This window comes from Heterodontus francisci, chromosome 4 (genome assembly GCF_036365525.1).
Source record: "Heterodontus francisci isolate sHetFra1 chromosome 4, sHetFra1.hap1, whole genome shotgun sequence".
NCBI lineage: Eukaryota > Metazoa > Chordata > Chondrichthyes > Heterodontiformes > Heterodontidae > Heterodontus > Heterodontus francisci.
The window spans coordinates 177,058,572-177,075,718 of record NC_090374.1 but is presented as its reverse complement, the minus strand read 5'-3'; the positions used below and the strand labels follow the sequence as shown (position 1 = coordinate 177,075,718).

General features: G+C 44.9%; 1 protein-coding gene across 1 annotated transcript in view; it reads right to left on the bottom strand.

Annotated features, from left to right (window-relative positions):
- The window catches only part of musk (muscle, skeletal, receptor tyrosine kinase), a 131,614-nt gene that overhangs the window by 44,678 nt on the left and 69,789 nt on the right, over window positions 1–17,147 (bottom strand). The window contains exons 14-15 of the mRNA XM_068030636.1: window positions 13,396–13,576; window positions 12,346–12,543 (exon numbers count right to left, since the gene is read on the bottom strand). Coding sequence (XP_067886737.1) covers window positions 12,346–12,543; window positions 13,396–13,576 — 379 coding nt within the window. The remainder of the gene's footprint in view (window positions 1–12,345; window positions 12,544–13,395; window positions 13,577–17,147) is intronic.

Below are 17,147 nucleotides of genomic sequence, written 5' to 3'. Positions count from 1 at the left end.
TTGCGGGATTCTTTGAAATGTTGGGATCTATTGATGATTTAAGTAGAAGATCCTGAACACGAGTTGACTTGGGTGCTTTTCGTTTGTCTTTCCTCCAACTTTCTTGGGATGCTAGGGATACTTTTCCAACTTTGCGCTCCTGATGAAAAAAATCTCTTCAGCCAAGAACAGGCATTATGTGTTTTTTTCACACTGAGTTGTTATGATCCGGAAGGCACTGCTTGAAAAGGGTGGTGGAAGGAGGTTCAATAATAATTTTCAAAAGAGAATTGGATAAATACTTGAAGGAAAAAGAATGCAGGTCTATGGGGAAAGAGCAGAGGAGTGGGACGAATTGGATAGCTCTTTCAGAGAGCAAATGGTCACCTTTTGTGCTGTATAATTCTATGACTCTATACGGATGCAAAATTATGTTCAGTGCATGACATCAATAGGTGAGAATCCTTGCTGGAAGTACAAAGTCAGAAAATTACCTGTTGCACAGTCATCACTGGACTATCAAAAATGCCCAAAGTGATCTTTTAGGCACAGCTGTGAAAAGTGTTAGTGACAGGGAAGCATTAGAGAGGTTGCAGAACAGATTTACAAGAATGGTTCTAGGGACTTCAGTTGGTGGAAAGATTGGAGAAGCTGGGTCTGTTCTCCTTAGAGAAGATGTAGAGGAGATTTGATAGAGGTGTTCAAAATCATGAGGAGTCTGGACAGAGTATATAGGGAATAACTGTTCCCATTGGCAGAAGGATCGAGAACCAGAGGACACTGATTTAAGGTGATTGGCAAAAGAACCAGAGGTGACATGAGGAAAACCTTTTTTATGCAGTGAGTGGCTAGGATCTGGAATGCACTGCCTGAGAGTGTGGAGGAGACAGATTCAATCATGGCTTTCAAAAGGGTATGGGATAATTACCTGAAGAGAAAAAATTTGCAGGGCAACAGGGAAAGGACGGGGGAATGGGTCTAGGTGAGTTGCTCTTACAGAAAGCCGGCATGGACATGACAGGCTGAAAGGTCTCCTTCTGTGCTGTACCCATTCTATGATTCTGCAGAGATATATAAAATAGCACAACATTTATGTAGTTAGCAGAACCAAGCCATCCTACACTTTAATTGCCATGCTTGACCTGCAAGTGAACAGTTTGTGTTGCGATAAGAAACAGTTATGAAATGTAGTTTAGCTGCATCATTGGACTGGGAATTGAGCCCACAATTTCTGAGAAGGAGGCAGGGTTTAAAGAAAGAGGTATCCACTCTCAAAATGCCACAGATAAGGACTTCCTGCATTTGCAACGCGATCTAGAGCTTCCACAGGACTAAGTGATTGTCAGGTTAACGATTCTGGTTTCCACATTTAGTTATAAATAACTAAATTGGCAGGAGTGCTCACGACTGCTGACAAGAATATGTCTACAGGGACATTTCCTACTATAACAGTATATATAAAACATTGCTGTGATTGCAGAAGTCGGAATCAGCTATCAGACACAGTACTTGATGAGCACAAATCTGTTACACAAACAAAGCACTGGACGTATAACCCTGTGTCTGCTTAATTATACAATGTATATTTTAATCCAGGACTCGTATAGACTAAGTGTCAGGACTGCTGGCTGCCTCATTAGTGGCGACTAATGTTCGTTCAGGCACAAGATATTCATTGTCAGCATTCATCCGCATTTGGAATTGACCTCATTTCAAAGTGCCTGGCAAATAGGGACTTTTAGTTTGGAAAACAGCAGGATTGAGAGAGAGTGCATTAGTACAGGATCAATGGAAAGTGAGTCTGTGGAGCAGTGGAAATGGTCACTGGGTCATTAATAGCTATGCGTTCTGTTTCGGAAAGAGTGATGCTGATGTTATCACCATTGCTGATGGTTGGCTGCCAACTTGCAGCCTTTCTAGAATTAAACAGATGTTGTTCCATTATTGTATTGAGCATCAATCAGCTGCCTTGGCCCTGAGCTCTGGAATTCCTTCCCTAAACCTCAACGCCTGTCTTCTTCTCTCTCCGCCTTTAAGACGCTCCTTAAGACACACCACTTGACCAAGCTGCTGGTCCCCTCCCCTAATATCTCTTTATATGTGGCTTGGTGTCAAATTCTGTCTGATAATCACTCCTGTGAAGTCCTTTGGGATGTTTTACCATGTTACAGGCGCTACATAAATACAAGTTGCTGTTGAAATCAGTCAGATGTGCTGATGAGCTGGGAATTTTATTTTAATTTTTAAAGCAGACTCAACTTCACTCACAAGAACATAAAAGAGATAGGAAACATAAAAGGCAGCTTAGCCTAGCTCTGTCCCTGTTCAGGCCCCACTCTGCCCATTCTCATCTGCTGTTATCCCCAGATCTATATTCTTGTACTCCTTGTTGCTCCTTACCACCTGTCTGTAGCTCCTGTCCAATGGTGAGGACACAAGGCCAGCAACAGTGTCTTCTACCGTTTGATTAGCTGCTGCGCCTCAGCTTCTAAGAGGTGCTTCTCTCCAGTCCTTTCTTATTCTTGCCCTTCTATCCTCCCCTTGTTGTTCAGCCGTCATTTCAGTACTAGACACAATGGGCTGAAATTTCCTCACCACCCCCAAGGTCAGGAACAGAGGCAGCGGGGGCTGCATGGGCGGAGTGGCCTAAAGATACCAGCACCAGTTAGTACATCAGTTTTGGGATGCCATTCCCAACGTCAGCCATTTTGGCCAAAGTAGGTTCGGGGCCTAGGGAGGCTACCCACTCGTATCAAGGAGGCTGACTGGGATTTTCCAGTCAGCCTGCAGTTTCCCAGCATGACAGGGGCGGGGTCAGATCAACTGCCTGGAGGTGACACCCAGCGGCAGGCTGGGGTGCCAGTGTTCCTGGCAGGCCTACAGGCCCTCGCTGCCTGTCAGGGTAGAGGTGCAGCCAAAGCTGCTGGTCCCCTCCCCTAATATCCAAAGGGGTACTGACTCCTGTTTCCCTCCTCCGCGGAGACAATTCAGTCCAGCAGACATAGAAGATGGGGCAAGCTGCGTAACCTCCTTCAGATTCAGATTGGTATTCCTAGTTCTAAGCTTGATAAATGCTGTCCCTGCCAGCTATGCCCACAACCCATGAATGAATGGAAAAAAAAAAGCAAGTTTTTGTTGCTGTGATTACAACCAACTGCAGCCTGTCAGTCTCTAGACAGCCTCTGGACCATGACCCCACCACCGAACATCAAGCTACTGTCCACAGGACTGTCACTGACCTCATCTCCTCTGGAGATCTTCCCTCTACAGCCTCCAACCTCATAGTCCCACAACCCCGGACAGCCCTCTTCTACCTCCTTCCCAATATACACAAACGGGATTGTCCCGGCAGACCCATTGTGTCAGCCTGCTCCTGCCCCACAGAACTTATTTCTTCCTATCTTGACTCTATCTTCTCTCCGCTGGTCCAGTCTCTTCCCACCTACATCCGTGACTCTTCTGACGCCCTACGTCATTTTGACAATTTCCAGTTTCCTGGCCCCAACCGCCTCCTCTTCACTATGGATGTCCAATCTCTCTACACCTCCATCCCCCACCAGGACGGTTTGAGGGCTCTCCGCTTCTTCCTTGAACAGAGGCCCAACCAGTCCTCATCCACCACCACCCTCCTCCGCCTGGCTGAACTTGTTCTCACATTGAACAACTTCTCCTTCAACTCCACTCACTTCTTTCAAGTAAAAGGTGTTGCTATGGGTACCTGCATGGGTCCTAGTTATGCCTGTCTTTTTGTGGGATATGTCGAGCATTCTTTGTTCCAGCCCTACTCAGGCCCCTTCCCCCAACTTTTTTTCCGGTACATTGATGACTGTATTGGTGCCGTTTCCTGCTCCCGCCCCGAACTGGAAAACTTTATCAACTTTGCTTCCAATTTCCACCTTTGCATGGCCCATCTCTGACACTTTCCTTCCTTTCCTCGACTTCTCTGTCCCATCTCTGGGGATGGGCTGTCTACTAATATTCAATATAAGCCCACCGACTCCCACAGCTACCTCGACTACAATTCTTCACACCCTGCTTCCTGTAAGGACTCCATTCCATTCTCCCAGTTTCTCCATCTCCGACACATCTGCTCTGATGATGCTACCTTCCATGACAGCACTTCTGATATGTCTTCCTTTTTCCTCAACTGAGGAGTCCCCCCCACTGTTGTTGACAGGGCCCTCAACTGTGTCCAGCCCATTTCCCGCACCTCTACGCTCACCCCTTCCCCTCCCTCCCAGAACTGTGACAGGGTTCCCCTTGTCCTCACTTTCCACCCCATCAGCCTCCATATCCAAAGGATCATCTTCTGTATTTTCCGCCACCTCCAGTGTGATGCCACTACCAAATGCATCTTCCCCTCCCTTCCCCTGTCAGCATCCCGAAGGGATCGTTCCCTCCGCGACACCCTGGTCCACTCCTCCATTACCCCCACCACCTCGTCCCCGTCCCATGGCACCTTCCCCTGCAATCACAGGAGGTGTAATACCTGCCCATTTACCTCCTCTCTCCTCACTATCCCAGGCCCCAAACACTCCTTTCAGGTGAAGCAGCGATTTACTTGTACTTTCAATGCAGTATACTGTATTCGCTGCTCAGAATGTGGTCTGCTCTACATTGGGGAGACCAAACGCAGACTGGGTGACCGCTTTGCGGAACACCTCTGCTCAGTCCGCAAGCAGGACCCTGAGCTTCCGGTTCCTTGCCATTTCAACACTCCCCCCTGCTCTGATGCTCACATCTCTGTCCTGGGCTTGCTGCAGTGTTCCAGTGAACATCAACGCAAGCTCGAGGAACAGCATCTCATTTACCAATTAGGCACACTACAGCCTGCCGGACTGAACATTGAGTTCAATAATTTCAGAGTCTGACAGGTCCCCCATTTTACTTTTATTTTTAGTTATTTTTTCCTTGTTTTAAATTTTTTTTGTATGTTTATTTTATTTCATCTTAGTTTGTTCAGTTTGCTTACCCACTATTTTTTTTTCATGTTTGTACTTGCTACTGTTCAATCTTCAGTCCGTTAACACCCTATCTGTACTAATGCTTTGTCTTTCAACACACCATTAACTTATTGTTTACCTTTGCTCCATGACCTTTTGGTCAGCTATTCTGTGGCCTTGTCCAATCTACACCTTCTCCTTTGTTATCTCTTGCCCCACCCCTGCTTTTCTTGCTTATAGACATTTCTAATATTTGCCAGTTCCGAAAAAGGGTCACTGACCCGAAAAGTTAACTCTGCTTCTCTCTCCACAGATGCTGCCAGACCTGCTGAGTATTTCCAGCATTTCTTGTTTTTATTGCAGCCTGTCAGCATTCATCTGTTTCATGACTCATGCTGTTTGTCCTTTACATGTTTTTGCCAGAACATTCAGGTATGATATTTTTCTGTGAAAAGAAGATATAAATCACAAAATCTCTACAACCCTAATGTTATCTACAGTAACCAGCAGTTTCTGTTCTCTTGTGCAAGTGAACCATAGAATCACAGAATAATACAGTGCAGAAGAGGCCCTTCGCCCATCGAGTCTGCACCGATGCATTAAAACATCTGACTTGTCTACCTAATCCCATTTGCCAGCACTTGGCCCGTAGCCTTGAATGTTATGATGTGCCAAGTGCTCAACCATGAGCACAGATCTGTCATAAATATAGCTTGGGATATTTGGAGTTTGGAATGAGGTTTAAAGCTGCCTCCAGATCGAAAATGATTTTTCACAAATTAGTCGTTACATCAAATTTACAGAACAGAAAGGCAATTCCGGTGTTTATGTTGCACACAAGCCTCCTCCCATTCCATTTACTTCATCTCAACTGAGATCTGGGATTTTAAGTTGCAATAATGTAATCTGAGTAGGAATGCTGTGTTGCAAAGATTCCTGACACAGTTATACTGGCTCAGGAAGTTTCTACGACAGGAAATGTCTGTTCTCACTCCTACCAGCCCATCAAAAGAGTCAGGCTACATGGTTGCATTATAGTCTTTATGATTTAGAGTTGAACAGCCGGATTTCATTTGCCTCTCATAGTCAAAGCTCTGTTTATTCCACAGTGTTTATTAGTGTTGTTTCACTAGTTTACTCAGGAGGGGACTGTCCAGGTTGTGCGGCTTAATCTGCAGCCAGCCCTGTATATGAGATAGAGGCAAACTGCATAAACTGATTCAGATTCAGATCGATGTTCCTAGTTCTAAGCTCTAGGCACCAAATTCAGATTTTAACACTCACTTTGTGTAGCTCAAATTTATTGAGCTGTGTTTAAAACTGCTGAAGCTGCACTTAGCACAGATTGGTAACCGTGGATACTGTTGCAATTTGAATAAGGCAAATTTGGAAACGTTCTGTTTTTGTCTCTTCCGGGCCTGAAATTGGGGTCTCACTGCCCATAAAATACCCTCCAATAACTCAACAAGTTCCCAATTCATTCTTTAGCAATGAATTTCAGTGCATTGCTCAACAGTGAAGGCTTCACAGCTGAATATCAGATCCTGCTTATCACTCCACATGTTGCTCATGGATTTGGAGGGCTAGATATCTGGAGCAGTTGCAGCCATTTAAACGGCAGGACAACCATGGGAAGAAAATTGCGTTACTTGTTTGCATTCTAGACATACAATGGAGTAACATATCAGCAAGGCAAAGTCTTAAGATACTGCTGCTGTAAGAGGAAGGGGGAAAGCCCTGCCGGGTAACCTCCCCTTGGGAGAATGGTACGAGGTGATGCAAAACTCCAGAGAGGATGGTGTCTGAAGGAACTAGCTACAGTTAGGCAACTCATCAGTACCTTGTGAGGGGACAAAGTTTGTTTGTCACAATCTACTTCCAGCTAGAAAATGATAAGGACTTTCAGCTGATGCTTCTTGCTTGTTAGCCCAAAGTAGCCAGTTATAGCCATGCTGGGTAAAATCAGCTCAGTTAGAACAACCTCAAAACTTGGAGTGTTCCTGGTCTGTCGGCTTGGCTCCACATTTACCAACTGAACCAAGGAAACACTCAGAGAGTGGTGAGAATGTGAAACTCGCTATCACATAGCGTGGTTGAGGCAAATAGTAGAGATGCATTTAATTGGAAGCTAGATCAGTACATGAGGGAGAAAGGAATGAAGGATATGGCGACAGGGTGAGGTGAAGTAAACAGAGTGGGAGGAGGTTCGTGCAGAGCAGAAACACCGGCACGGACACAATGTCATGTTTCTGTGCTGCAGATGTGGGGTTACAACTAACATGTGAAGATCTTCAATCTGGAGGCAGCTTCTGAGCTATTCCAAAAGAGGAATATCCCTAACCACTTTTATTACACTTTTATTATTGCATTCATGATTCATTTGCACAAGAGAACATGGAAACTGCTGGTTGCATTACATAACATGAGGGTTGTAGAGATCTGTTGATTTATATGTAAAGGGTTATCTTATTTTCACAGAAAAGTAACATACCAGTATGTTCATACAAAGAATGTGAAAGATAAACAGGATGTGTTGTAAAACAGTGAAATGTGATCTGTGACAGATGGATGATGCATTTGGTTGGTTGATATGTTGATAAAGTGAGATGAGGGAAGGTGGGAGGGATCAGGAATGGTAGCGTAGGGGTTATGTTACTGGACCAATCATCCAGAGGCCTAGACTAATGATCCTGGAACATGAGTTCAATTTCCCACCTCGGCAGCTGGGGAATTTAAATTCAGTTCATTGAATACATCTGGAATAAACGTTAGTATCACTAATAGAGACCAGGTAACTATCAGACTGTTATAAAAACCCATCTGGCTCAATAATGCCCCTTTATAAGAACAAAGAACAAAGAAAATTACAGCACAGGAACAGGCCCTTCGGCTCTCCAAGCCTGCGCCGATCCAGATCCTCTATCTAAACGGAAACCTACTTGGTTAGGCTTATATATGACTCCAGACCAGTGGCAATGTGGTGGTGGACTCTGAAATGGCCAAACAAGTCCCTCAGTTGTGCCAAACCACAATGACAAAGCATAATAAAAATAAAACTGATGGACCACTTGGCATTGACCTAGGCATCAGATTTGGGCAGGACAAAGGCACTCCCTGCCCAGTTAACCCTGCAAAGTCCTCCTCACTAACATCTGGGGACTTGTGCCAAAATTGGGAGATCTGTCCCACAGACTAGTCAAGCTACAGTCTGACACAATAATACTCAGATTTATACCTTTCAACCAAAATCCCCGACTCCTCCTTAACCATCCCTGGGTGTGGCCTGTCCCATTGGCAGGACCAGAGGTGGTGGCACAGTGGGATACAGTCAGGAAGGAGTGGCTCAGGAATCCTCAACATTGACTCCAGACACAATAAGATCTCATGGAATCAGGTCAAACATGGACAAGGCACCTCCAGCTGATTACCACCTACCGCCCTCCCTCAACTGATGAATCAGTACTCCATGTTGAACACCATTTGGAAACAAGGGCACAGAATGTACTCTGTGTGGGGGACTTCAATGTCCATTACTATGAGTGGCTCAGTTCCACTACTAACTGACTTGACGGAGTCCTGAAGGGCATAACCGCCAGACTGGGCCTGTGGCAGGTGGTGAGAGAACCAACACGAGGAGGAAACCTACATGACCTCATCCTCACTATATTACCTGTCGCATCTGTCCATGACAGTATTGGTAGGAGCGACCATTTCATAGTTCTTGTGGAGATGAAGCCCAGTCTTCACACTGAGGACACCCTCCTTTGGTTTGTGTAACATTACCATTGTACTAAATGGGATAGACTCAGAACAGATCTAGCAGCTCAAAAATGGATATCCATGAGGTAGTGTGGGCCACTCACATCCAGTTGTGAGACATGGTGGGGAATAAATAACTAACTGGAGGGGAAGGCTCCATGAACATCCCCATCCTCAATGATGTCGGAGTCCAGCATGTAATTGCAAAATACAAAGCTGAAGTGTTTGCAACCATTTTCAGCCAGAAGTGCTGAGTGGATGATCCATGTCACCCCCCTCCTGAGGGCCTCACCATCACAGAAGCCTATTCGGCCTATTTGATTCACTCTATGATATTAAGAGGGGTGCGTTTGCTGACAATGCTACTACTAGGTGGCGCAGTACTTGCACATGCATAAATGTAGCCTCATGCACTGAAACGTCACTGTCTTGTGAAGTTTTTGGCAGCTGCCAGTAGCAAAGATGGCACTGCTCAATATATCACAAAAACGAGAACAACTGAAACCAAAATGGCCACTTCTGGTCCCCATTCCTGCTCCCTGCAACGGGTTGTTTAATGAATATTATTGACGACTATTTCAGGACACAAACTCGAATGTTAAACCAGTGAGCATTTTAAAAAGTGATTTCTAATACTTTGGAAGTTGGAACAGATAAATCCTGGGAGCTCATGTTCAGCATGAAGACCGGCAGAGAGCTGCTTCTGTGCTGTAATAAGAGATAAATCCAGCATCACTTCAGTGAGCTTTGTGTTTAGACCTGAGCTCCAGGATAGCTGCATGTGCAGGATTGTGTGTGCATTTTAACAGAATCCGTGGCCTTGCCCTTTCTCCCCCCTCGGCTGCTCCCTCCCACTCGCAGTCTCCTTCCCTTCCCCTGCCTATCTCGTCACTCTCTCCCCTGCTTCTCCCGTGTGGGGAAAAAAGGCTGTGATTGCGGGAGGGAGAGGGACCAGTAGCAGGAGGGAGCGGGGACTAGAAGCAGGAAGGAGCGAGGAGCAGAAGCAGAGTAGAGGGGAGGAATCGGCGAGGCCTTGAGGTGAGTGGTCCAAAGGTAGGTGGGGGGTGGGGGGGGCTGAAGCGGGGAGTGAGCAGCCGAGTGGGGAGAAGTGGCGAGGCCGGGAGTGACAAGTGACGAATGATGTTTTCACGCGCATGCAGGAATTAGTGCTGGCAAGCTGGGTGCTGACCTAGGCTGCGCATACGCAGCACCATACTGGCAGCAAGAGTCTCTGCGCATGTGAGAATCTGGGAGCGCTCTGATGACGTTGGCGGGGGGTCTGCGTTGTCAGGAGTCACTTTGTATCAAGAAATGACTGTGCACTGGATACAGCAAAGGCTATGGGCCCCAACAACATCCCGGTTATAGTACTGAAGACATGCTCTGGAACTAATTGCTGTTCTAGCCAAGCTGTGCCTGTACAATTGCAACAATAGCATCTACCCAACAAAGTGGAAAATTGCCCAGTTATGTCCTGTCCAAAAAAAGCAGGACAAATCCAATCCAGCTAATTACTAATTATAAAATAAATGGCAGTTCAAGGAGACAAATGCGTACAAGGTTCCACAATCTTCAGCTGCTTCATCAATGACCTTCCCTTTATCAGAAGGTCAGAAGTGGGGATGTTCGCTGATGATTGCACAATGTTCAGTCATTCACAATTCCTCAGATAATGAAGCAGTCTGTGCCCTCATGCAGCAAGACTTGGACAACATTCAGGCTTGATTGATAAGTGGCAAGTAACATTTGCATCACACAAGGGTCAGGCAATGACAATCTCCAACAAGGGAGAGTCTAACCACCTCCCCTTTAATGGCATTAACATCCTGGGGGGGGGAGGTTCGCCGTTGACTAGAAAATGAACTAAACCAACCACATAAATATCGTGGCTACAAGAGCAGGTTAGAGGTTGGGAATTCTGTGGTGAGTAACTCACCTCCTGTCTCCTCAAAACCTGTCGACCATCTGTAAGTCTCAAGTCAGCTGTGTGATGGAATATTCTCCACTTGCCTGGATGGATGCAGCTCCAACAACACTCAAGAAGCTTGACACCATCCAGGACAAAGCAGCCCACTTGATTGGCACCCCATCTACAAACATTCACCCCCTCTATCACTGACGCACAGTGGCAGCAGTGTGTACCATCTACAAGATGCACTGCAGCAACGCACCAAGTCTCCTTCAACAGCAACTTCCGAACCTGTGACCCCGAACACATTGAAGGACCAGGGCAGCAGATGCATGGGAACACCACCACCTGCAAGTTCCCCTCCAAGTCGCACACCATCCTGACTTGGAACTATATTGCCATTCCTTCACTGTTGCTGGGTCAAAATCCTGGAACCCCCTCCCTAAGAGCACTATTGGTGTATCTACACCCCATGGACCGCAGCAGTTCAGGAATGCAGCTCACCACCACCTCCTCAAGGGCAATTAGGGATGGGCAATAAATACTGATCTTGCCAGCGACACTAACATCCATTGAATGAATAAAAGAACAGGAAGCACGTATGCACAAACACTGACATAGACCTGTTGGGCCAAATGGTCTGTTCCCGTGCTGTAAAATTCTATATTATCCTAAATATTACAGCAGCCACAGTATTGGACATGTGGTAAAGAGTAAATGACTGGCTCAATTAATAATTCATGCTCTAGCAATTAATGTACACCATACAGAATTGGATTAAGTGGCAAATTTCCATTGACATTCTTATCTATTATAAAACCAGGGTTACTATGCAAATCATTTCTCTACAAACTTTCAAACAACATTGTGATCAACTTCACTGATGGCGGAATCTGACTATATATCACACACAGGCAGCTCTTGCAGTGACACTGGAACTGAAAGCAGGGCACGGCAGCCAGAGTAGATTCCTTTCCGGCATAGTTATACACTTGACAAAGGTCAATATGTCTTGATTCATAATGCAGGTTAGCTGATGCCCTTGGTGACTGAACTGGCAACCTGCCTCTGGCAGATGGAACATTGCCTAAGTACATTTGGCTTACATTGATTGGATGCAGCAGATAGTCAGTCTAATTATTTTGGTGCTGACATTCATGTCTGTTTAATTCACAGGTGTCAATGAGTAGCCCGGTGCAGTGGGACAAAGTTCCATTAAATAGGACATAAACAAATGACAATTTTGTCAGTATTTTTTGTAGCCATCTATTTTGGGTGCTGAGTGGGTAGCACTCTCACCTCTGAATCAGCAGGTTCTGGGTTCAAGTCCCACTCCAGAGACTTGAGCGCAAAATCCAAACTGGCACTTCAGTGCCTCACTGAGGGAGTGCTACACACTCAGAAGTGCCGTCATTCAGATGAGACGCTAAACTGAGGACTAAAGATCCCTTGCCGCTATTTCGAAGAAGAATAGGGGAATTCTTCCTGGTTCCTGGCCAATAGTTATCCCTCACTCAACAGATCTGAAACAGATGATCTGGATTTCATCATATTGTTGTTTGTGGGAGCTTGCTGTGCACAAATTGTCTGCCGTCTTTCCAACATTATAAGAGTGACTACACTTCAAAAGTACTTCATTGGCTGTAAAGCGCTTTGAGACATTCTGAAGTTGAGAAAGGTGCTATATAAATGCAAGTCGTTCTTTCTGTTGACTCTGTCAAATTCCTCTATCCTAAAGAATTAAGTTTTTCTCACCTTGCCTGGAACACTCTTCCGAAGGCTCCCTCTCCAATATCCCGCACGTACTCGATGTTATTTCTTGGATACTCGAGGCTGAGCAGTTTAGGGTTGAGAAGGAGGGGTAGCCGTTGGTACATTGGGTTGGGGTGAAGTCTGTCCAACAGCAGCTCTGAAGGAAGAGCTGTCAGGGTAGGTGTTTCAGTTCCTCTGTAACTGAGAAACAAAAAATGTGTGTGAATATACTTGGCACTTTCTGAAAAAAGAATGATAGAAAAGGAGAATCCCACCAGTGTGGACTTGATTCAAATCCCCCACCTCCCTATGCCCCCAACACCAGTTCAAGACAGTTTAGTTTTTCCAATATGGTTGTGTTTTTCAAGTAAATAACATGGTTATCAAGATACATAGAATCATACAGCACGCAAAACAGCCATTCAGCCATCGCAGCTCTACTAGCTCTCTGAAATAGCTGCCAATTATTCCGACTCCTCTGCTCTTTCCCCCATAGACCTTCAATTTTCTCCTTTCCAAGCATTTATCCAATTCCTCTTTGAAAGTTACTACTGAATCTGCTTCCACCATCCTTTCAGGCAGCGCATTCCAGATTGTAACAATTCGCTGTGCAAAAAACAATTCTCATCTGCCTTCTGGCTTTTTTGCCGATTATCTTAAATCTGTGTCCGCTGGTTACTGACCCTCCTGCCAGTGGAAACTTTCTCGCTATCTACTCTATCAAAACCTCTCATAATTTGGAACATTGACACTAAATCACCACTTAACCTTCTTTGTTCTAAGGAGAACAATTCCAGTTTCTCCAGTCTCTTCACATCATTGAATTATTTCATCCCTTGTCCCGTTCTGGTAAATCTCCTCTGCACACACTCCAAGACCTTGACATCCTTTTATGATGTGTGGTGCCTAGAATTGGACACCATAATCTAGCTGAGCTTTGACCAGTGATTTATAAAGGTTTAGCGAAACTTCTTTGATTATGGGTTTTGAAACTGGTCAGTTACCTATTCTCGTCATATCGTGAAGGAAACAAAGTAAGAAGACATTCTTCACCTCTTCCTGGTCTGCCATCCCTTCTGACGACGGTGACAAGTAAGGATTATAATTATCAAGAGTACGGAAGCTGCAATGCTTGAGATTATGGAAATGATGACAGTCATAGAGTAGGTTGCAGAAGTGAGGGTGGGTGTGTCTACTGTTCCTGCTTTAGGCTCCACTCCTGTTATTGAGGTAGCTGGAAGAGAAAGCAACTTAATGCAATCTGTGTTCAACACTGTTCATATTCAGATATTTGACATAAAGCAAAGCTTTCTACATATATACTAAACCACTGTTGCAGATATAGGAAAAATGCACCTATTAATTAATCAGCCATAATAGCTCCCCTGATGGCTTAGTGTGGTACTGTGCTGTATAAAACAGGAAGGCCCTATGCCTGACTGCCATCCAGTGTCCCCACAACGAGAGAGGATAGGACAAGACGGAGCTGCAATGAACTCGCCATTAAAGTAACCAGCCAGCACTCTTTGTGGAGCCTTGCATGTGAAGAATGAGCTACCACAGGAAGACCAGCAACTCTGGAACCTAGCGCAAGTCAGTGCCTTCAAGAAAGGAAAGGAAGAAATGGGAAACAATTGAACCTTTAATGATATGACCATTGATATCCAGTTTATGTGTTCATTATTCATGATCTCCTGCTATGTATCAATGTTGGGTCAAGTTGGCCAATTAAGACCATGGGAACATAGGAACCGGTGGAGACCATTCAGCCCCTTGAGCCTGTTCCACCTTTCAATTAGATTATGGCTGATTTGTATCTTAATTCCATCTACTCCCCTTGGTTCCGTAACCTTAAATACCCTTACCTATCAAAAATCTACCAATCTCAGTTTTGAAGTTTTCCAATTGACCTTCAGCTGCAACAGCTTTCTGGGGGAAGAGAGTTCCAGAATTTTCTCTACCCTTTGTGTGAAGAAGTGTTTCTGTCCCATAAACCATTTCCACTCTGTAGCCAACTATTAAGAATTAGTCATCATTTAGGTTGACTGGCCCTTCAATTGCCTCTTCCTTTCTTTGGGACAGGTGCCTGTTTTTCTTTTGCACTTCCCCAGTGAACTGTCTGAAATCAACCTATATCACTTGGTGATACAACATGCAGATTATTTCTGTCTCTTTTTGTATTTAATGCAATTACTTGAGTTTCTGTCTCATGGTGTAGGGTTCTGCAACCTTTTTTTACCTGAAGAGGCTTTTTAAATAATTTTTCCAAAAATTAGGAGCTGTAAGTCTTAGCATTTCCAAACCAAATACTTGGCAATTTGCCAAATGTCTCGGGTAGAATGCATTATTTACATATATAATAAATAAAATACATGTATTGAATTTCTGTATCAATAGAAAATAAAATCAGAATTAATATAGACCTAATTCTGAATTATTGCATTTTTTGACTGTTTTAAAACTATAATTTTGTCAGAAAAGTCATCTTTAAAACAAACTTTAATTTAAGATGTGTAGAATTAAGAACATTTTTTCCAGCTATTGATTCTAGTGATAAACTAAGTTTCTAATAGCAGATTCAGAATAATTAATTCTCTCAGCTATATTAGAAACAATAATGGTCACAAACATAAAACCTGTTCCTGGATCCAAAGGCATTATCGATAACCATGGTGTAGCCAAACCGCCCAAACAGGTTTATTTAGAGAATGATCATGTTTTTCAATGAAAAGTGCAGGAGGGCATGCCAGGAACAGCACCTGGCATATCTTAAAATGAGGTGTCAACCTGGTGAAGCTACAACACAGGACAATCTGCATGCCAAACTGCATAAGCAGCATGCAATTTACAGAGTTAAGCGAGCCCATAACCAACGGATCAGATCTAAGCTCTGCAGTCCTCTCACATCCAGCCGTGAATGGTGGGGAAAATTAAACAATTAACTGGAGGAGGTGGCTCCATAAATATCCCCATCCTCAATGATGGGGGAGCCCAGCACATCAGTGCTAAAGATAAGGCTGAAGCATTTGCAACAATCTTCAGCCAGAAGTGCCGAGTTGATGATCCATCTTGGCCTCCTCCGGAAGTCCCCAGCATCACAGATGACAGACTTAAGCCAATTCGATTCATTCTGCGTGATATCAAGAAACGACTGATGGCACTGGATACTGCAAAAGCTCTGGGCCCTGACAATATTCCAGCAATAGTACTGAAGACCTGTGCTCCAGAACCTGCTGCACCCCTAGCCATGCTGTTCCAGTATAGCTACAACACTGGCATCTACCCGGCAATGTGGAAAATTGCCCAGGTATGTCCTGTACACAAAAAGCAGGACAAGTCCAACCTGGCCAATTACCACCCCATCAATCTACTCTCAATCATCAGTAAAGTGATGGAAGGTGGCATCAACAGTGCCATCAAGCAGCACTTGCTTAGCAATAACCTGTTTAGTGATGCTCAGTTTGGGTTCCGCCAGGGCCACTCAGCTCCTGACCTCATTACAGCCTTGGTTCAAACATGGACAAAAGAGCTGAACTTAGGAGGTGAGGTGAGAGTGACTTCCCTTGACATCAAGACAGCATTTGACCAAGTATGGCATCAAGGAGCCCTAGCAAAACTGGAGTCAATAGGAATCAGAGGGAAAACTCTCTGCTGGTTGGAGTCATACCTAGCACAAAGGAAGATGGTTGTAGTTGTTGGAGGTCACTCATCTGAGCTCCAGGACATCACTACAAGAGTTCCTCAGGGTAGTGTCCTAGGCCCAACCATCTTCAGCTGTTTCATCAATGACCTTCCTTCAATCATAAGGTCAGATGCGGGGATGTTCGCTGATGATGGCACAATGTTCAGCACCATTCGCGACTCCTCAGATACTGAAGCAGTCCGTGTAGAAATGCAGCAAGACCTGGACAATATCCAGGTTTAGGCTGATAAGTGGCAATTAACATTCGCGCCACACAAGTGCCAGGCAATGACCATCTCCAACAAGAGAGAATCTAACCATCTCCCCTTGACATTCAATGGCATTACCATTGCTGAATCCCCCACTATCAACATGCTAGGGGCTACCATTGAACAGAAACTGAACTGGAGTAGCCATATAAATATCGTGGCTACAAGAGCAGGTCAGAGGCTAGGAATCCTGCAGTGAGTAACTCACCTCCTGACTCTTCAAACCTTGTCCACCATCTACAAGGCACAAATCAGGAGTGTGATGGAATACTGTCCACTTGCCTGGATGGTGCTGCTCCAACAACACTCAAGAAGCTCAACACCATCCAGGACAAAGCTGCCCGCTTGATTGGCACCCCATCCACAAACATTCACTCCCTCCACCACCAACGCACAGTGGCAGCAGTGTGTACTATCCACACTCCTTAGACAGCACCTTCCAAGCCCGCAACCTCTACCACCCAGAAGGACAAGGGCAGCAAATGGTTGGGAACATCACCACATGCAAGTTCCCCTCCAAGCCACACACCATCCTGACTTGGAACTATATCGCTGTTCCTTCACTGTCGCTGGGTCAAAATTCTGGAACTTCCTTCCTAACAGCACTGTGGGTGTACCTACCTCACATGGACTGCAGTGGTTCAAGAAGGCAGCTCACCACCACCTTCTTAAGGGCAAGTAGGTATGAGCAATAAATGCTGGCCTAGCCAGTGACGCCCACATCCCATGAATGAATAAAACATTTTTAAAAATATAATCATTTGAAATTGTAAAGTGTAGCAAAATTTTTAGCCTTTCATCCACACAATAAAAACACAGCTCTTACTTTTCTTGACTTAATTTATTTTTGGGCA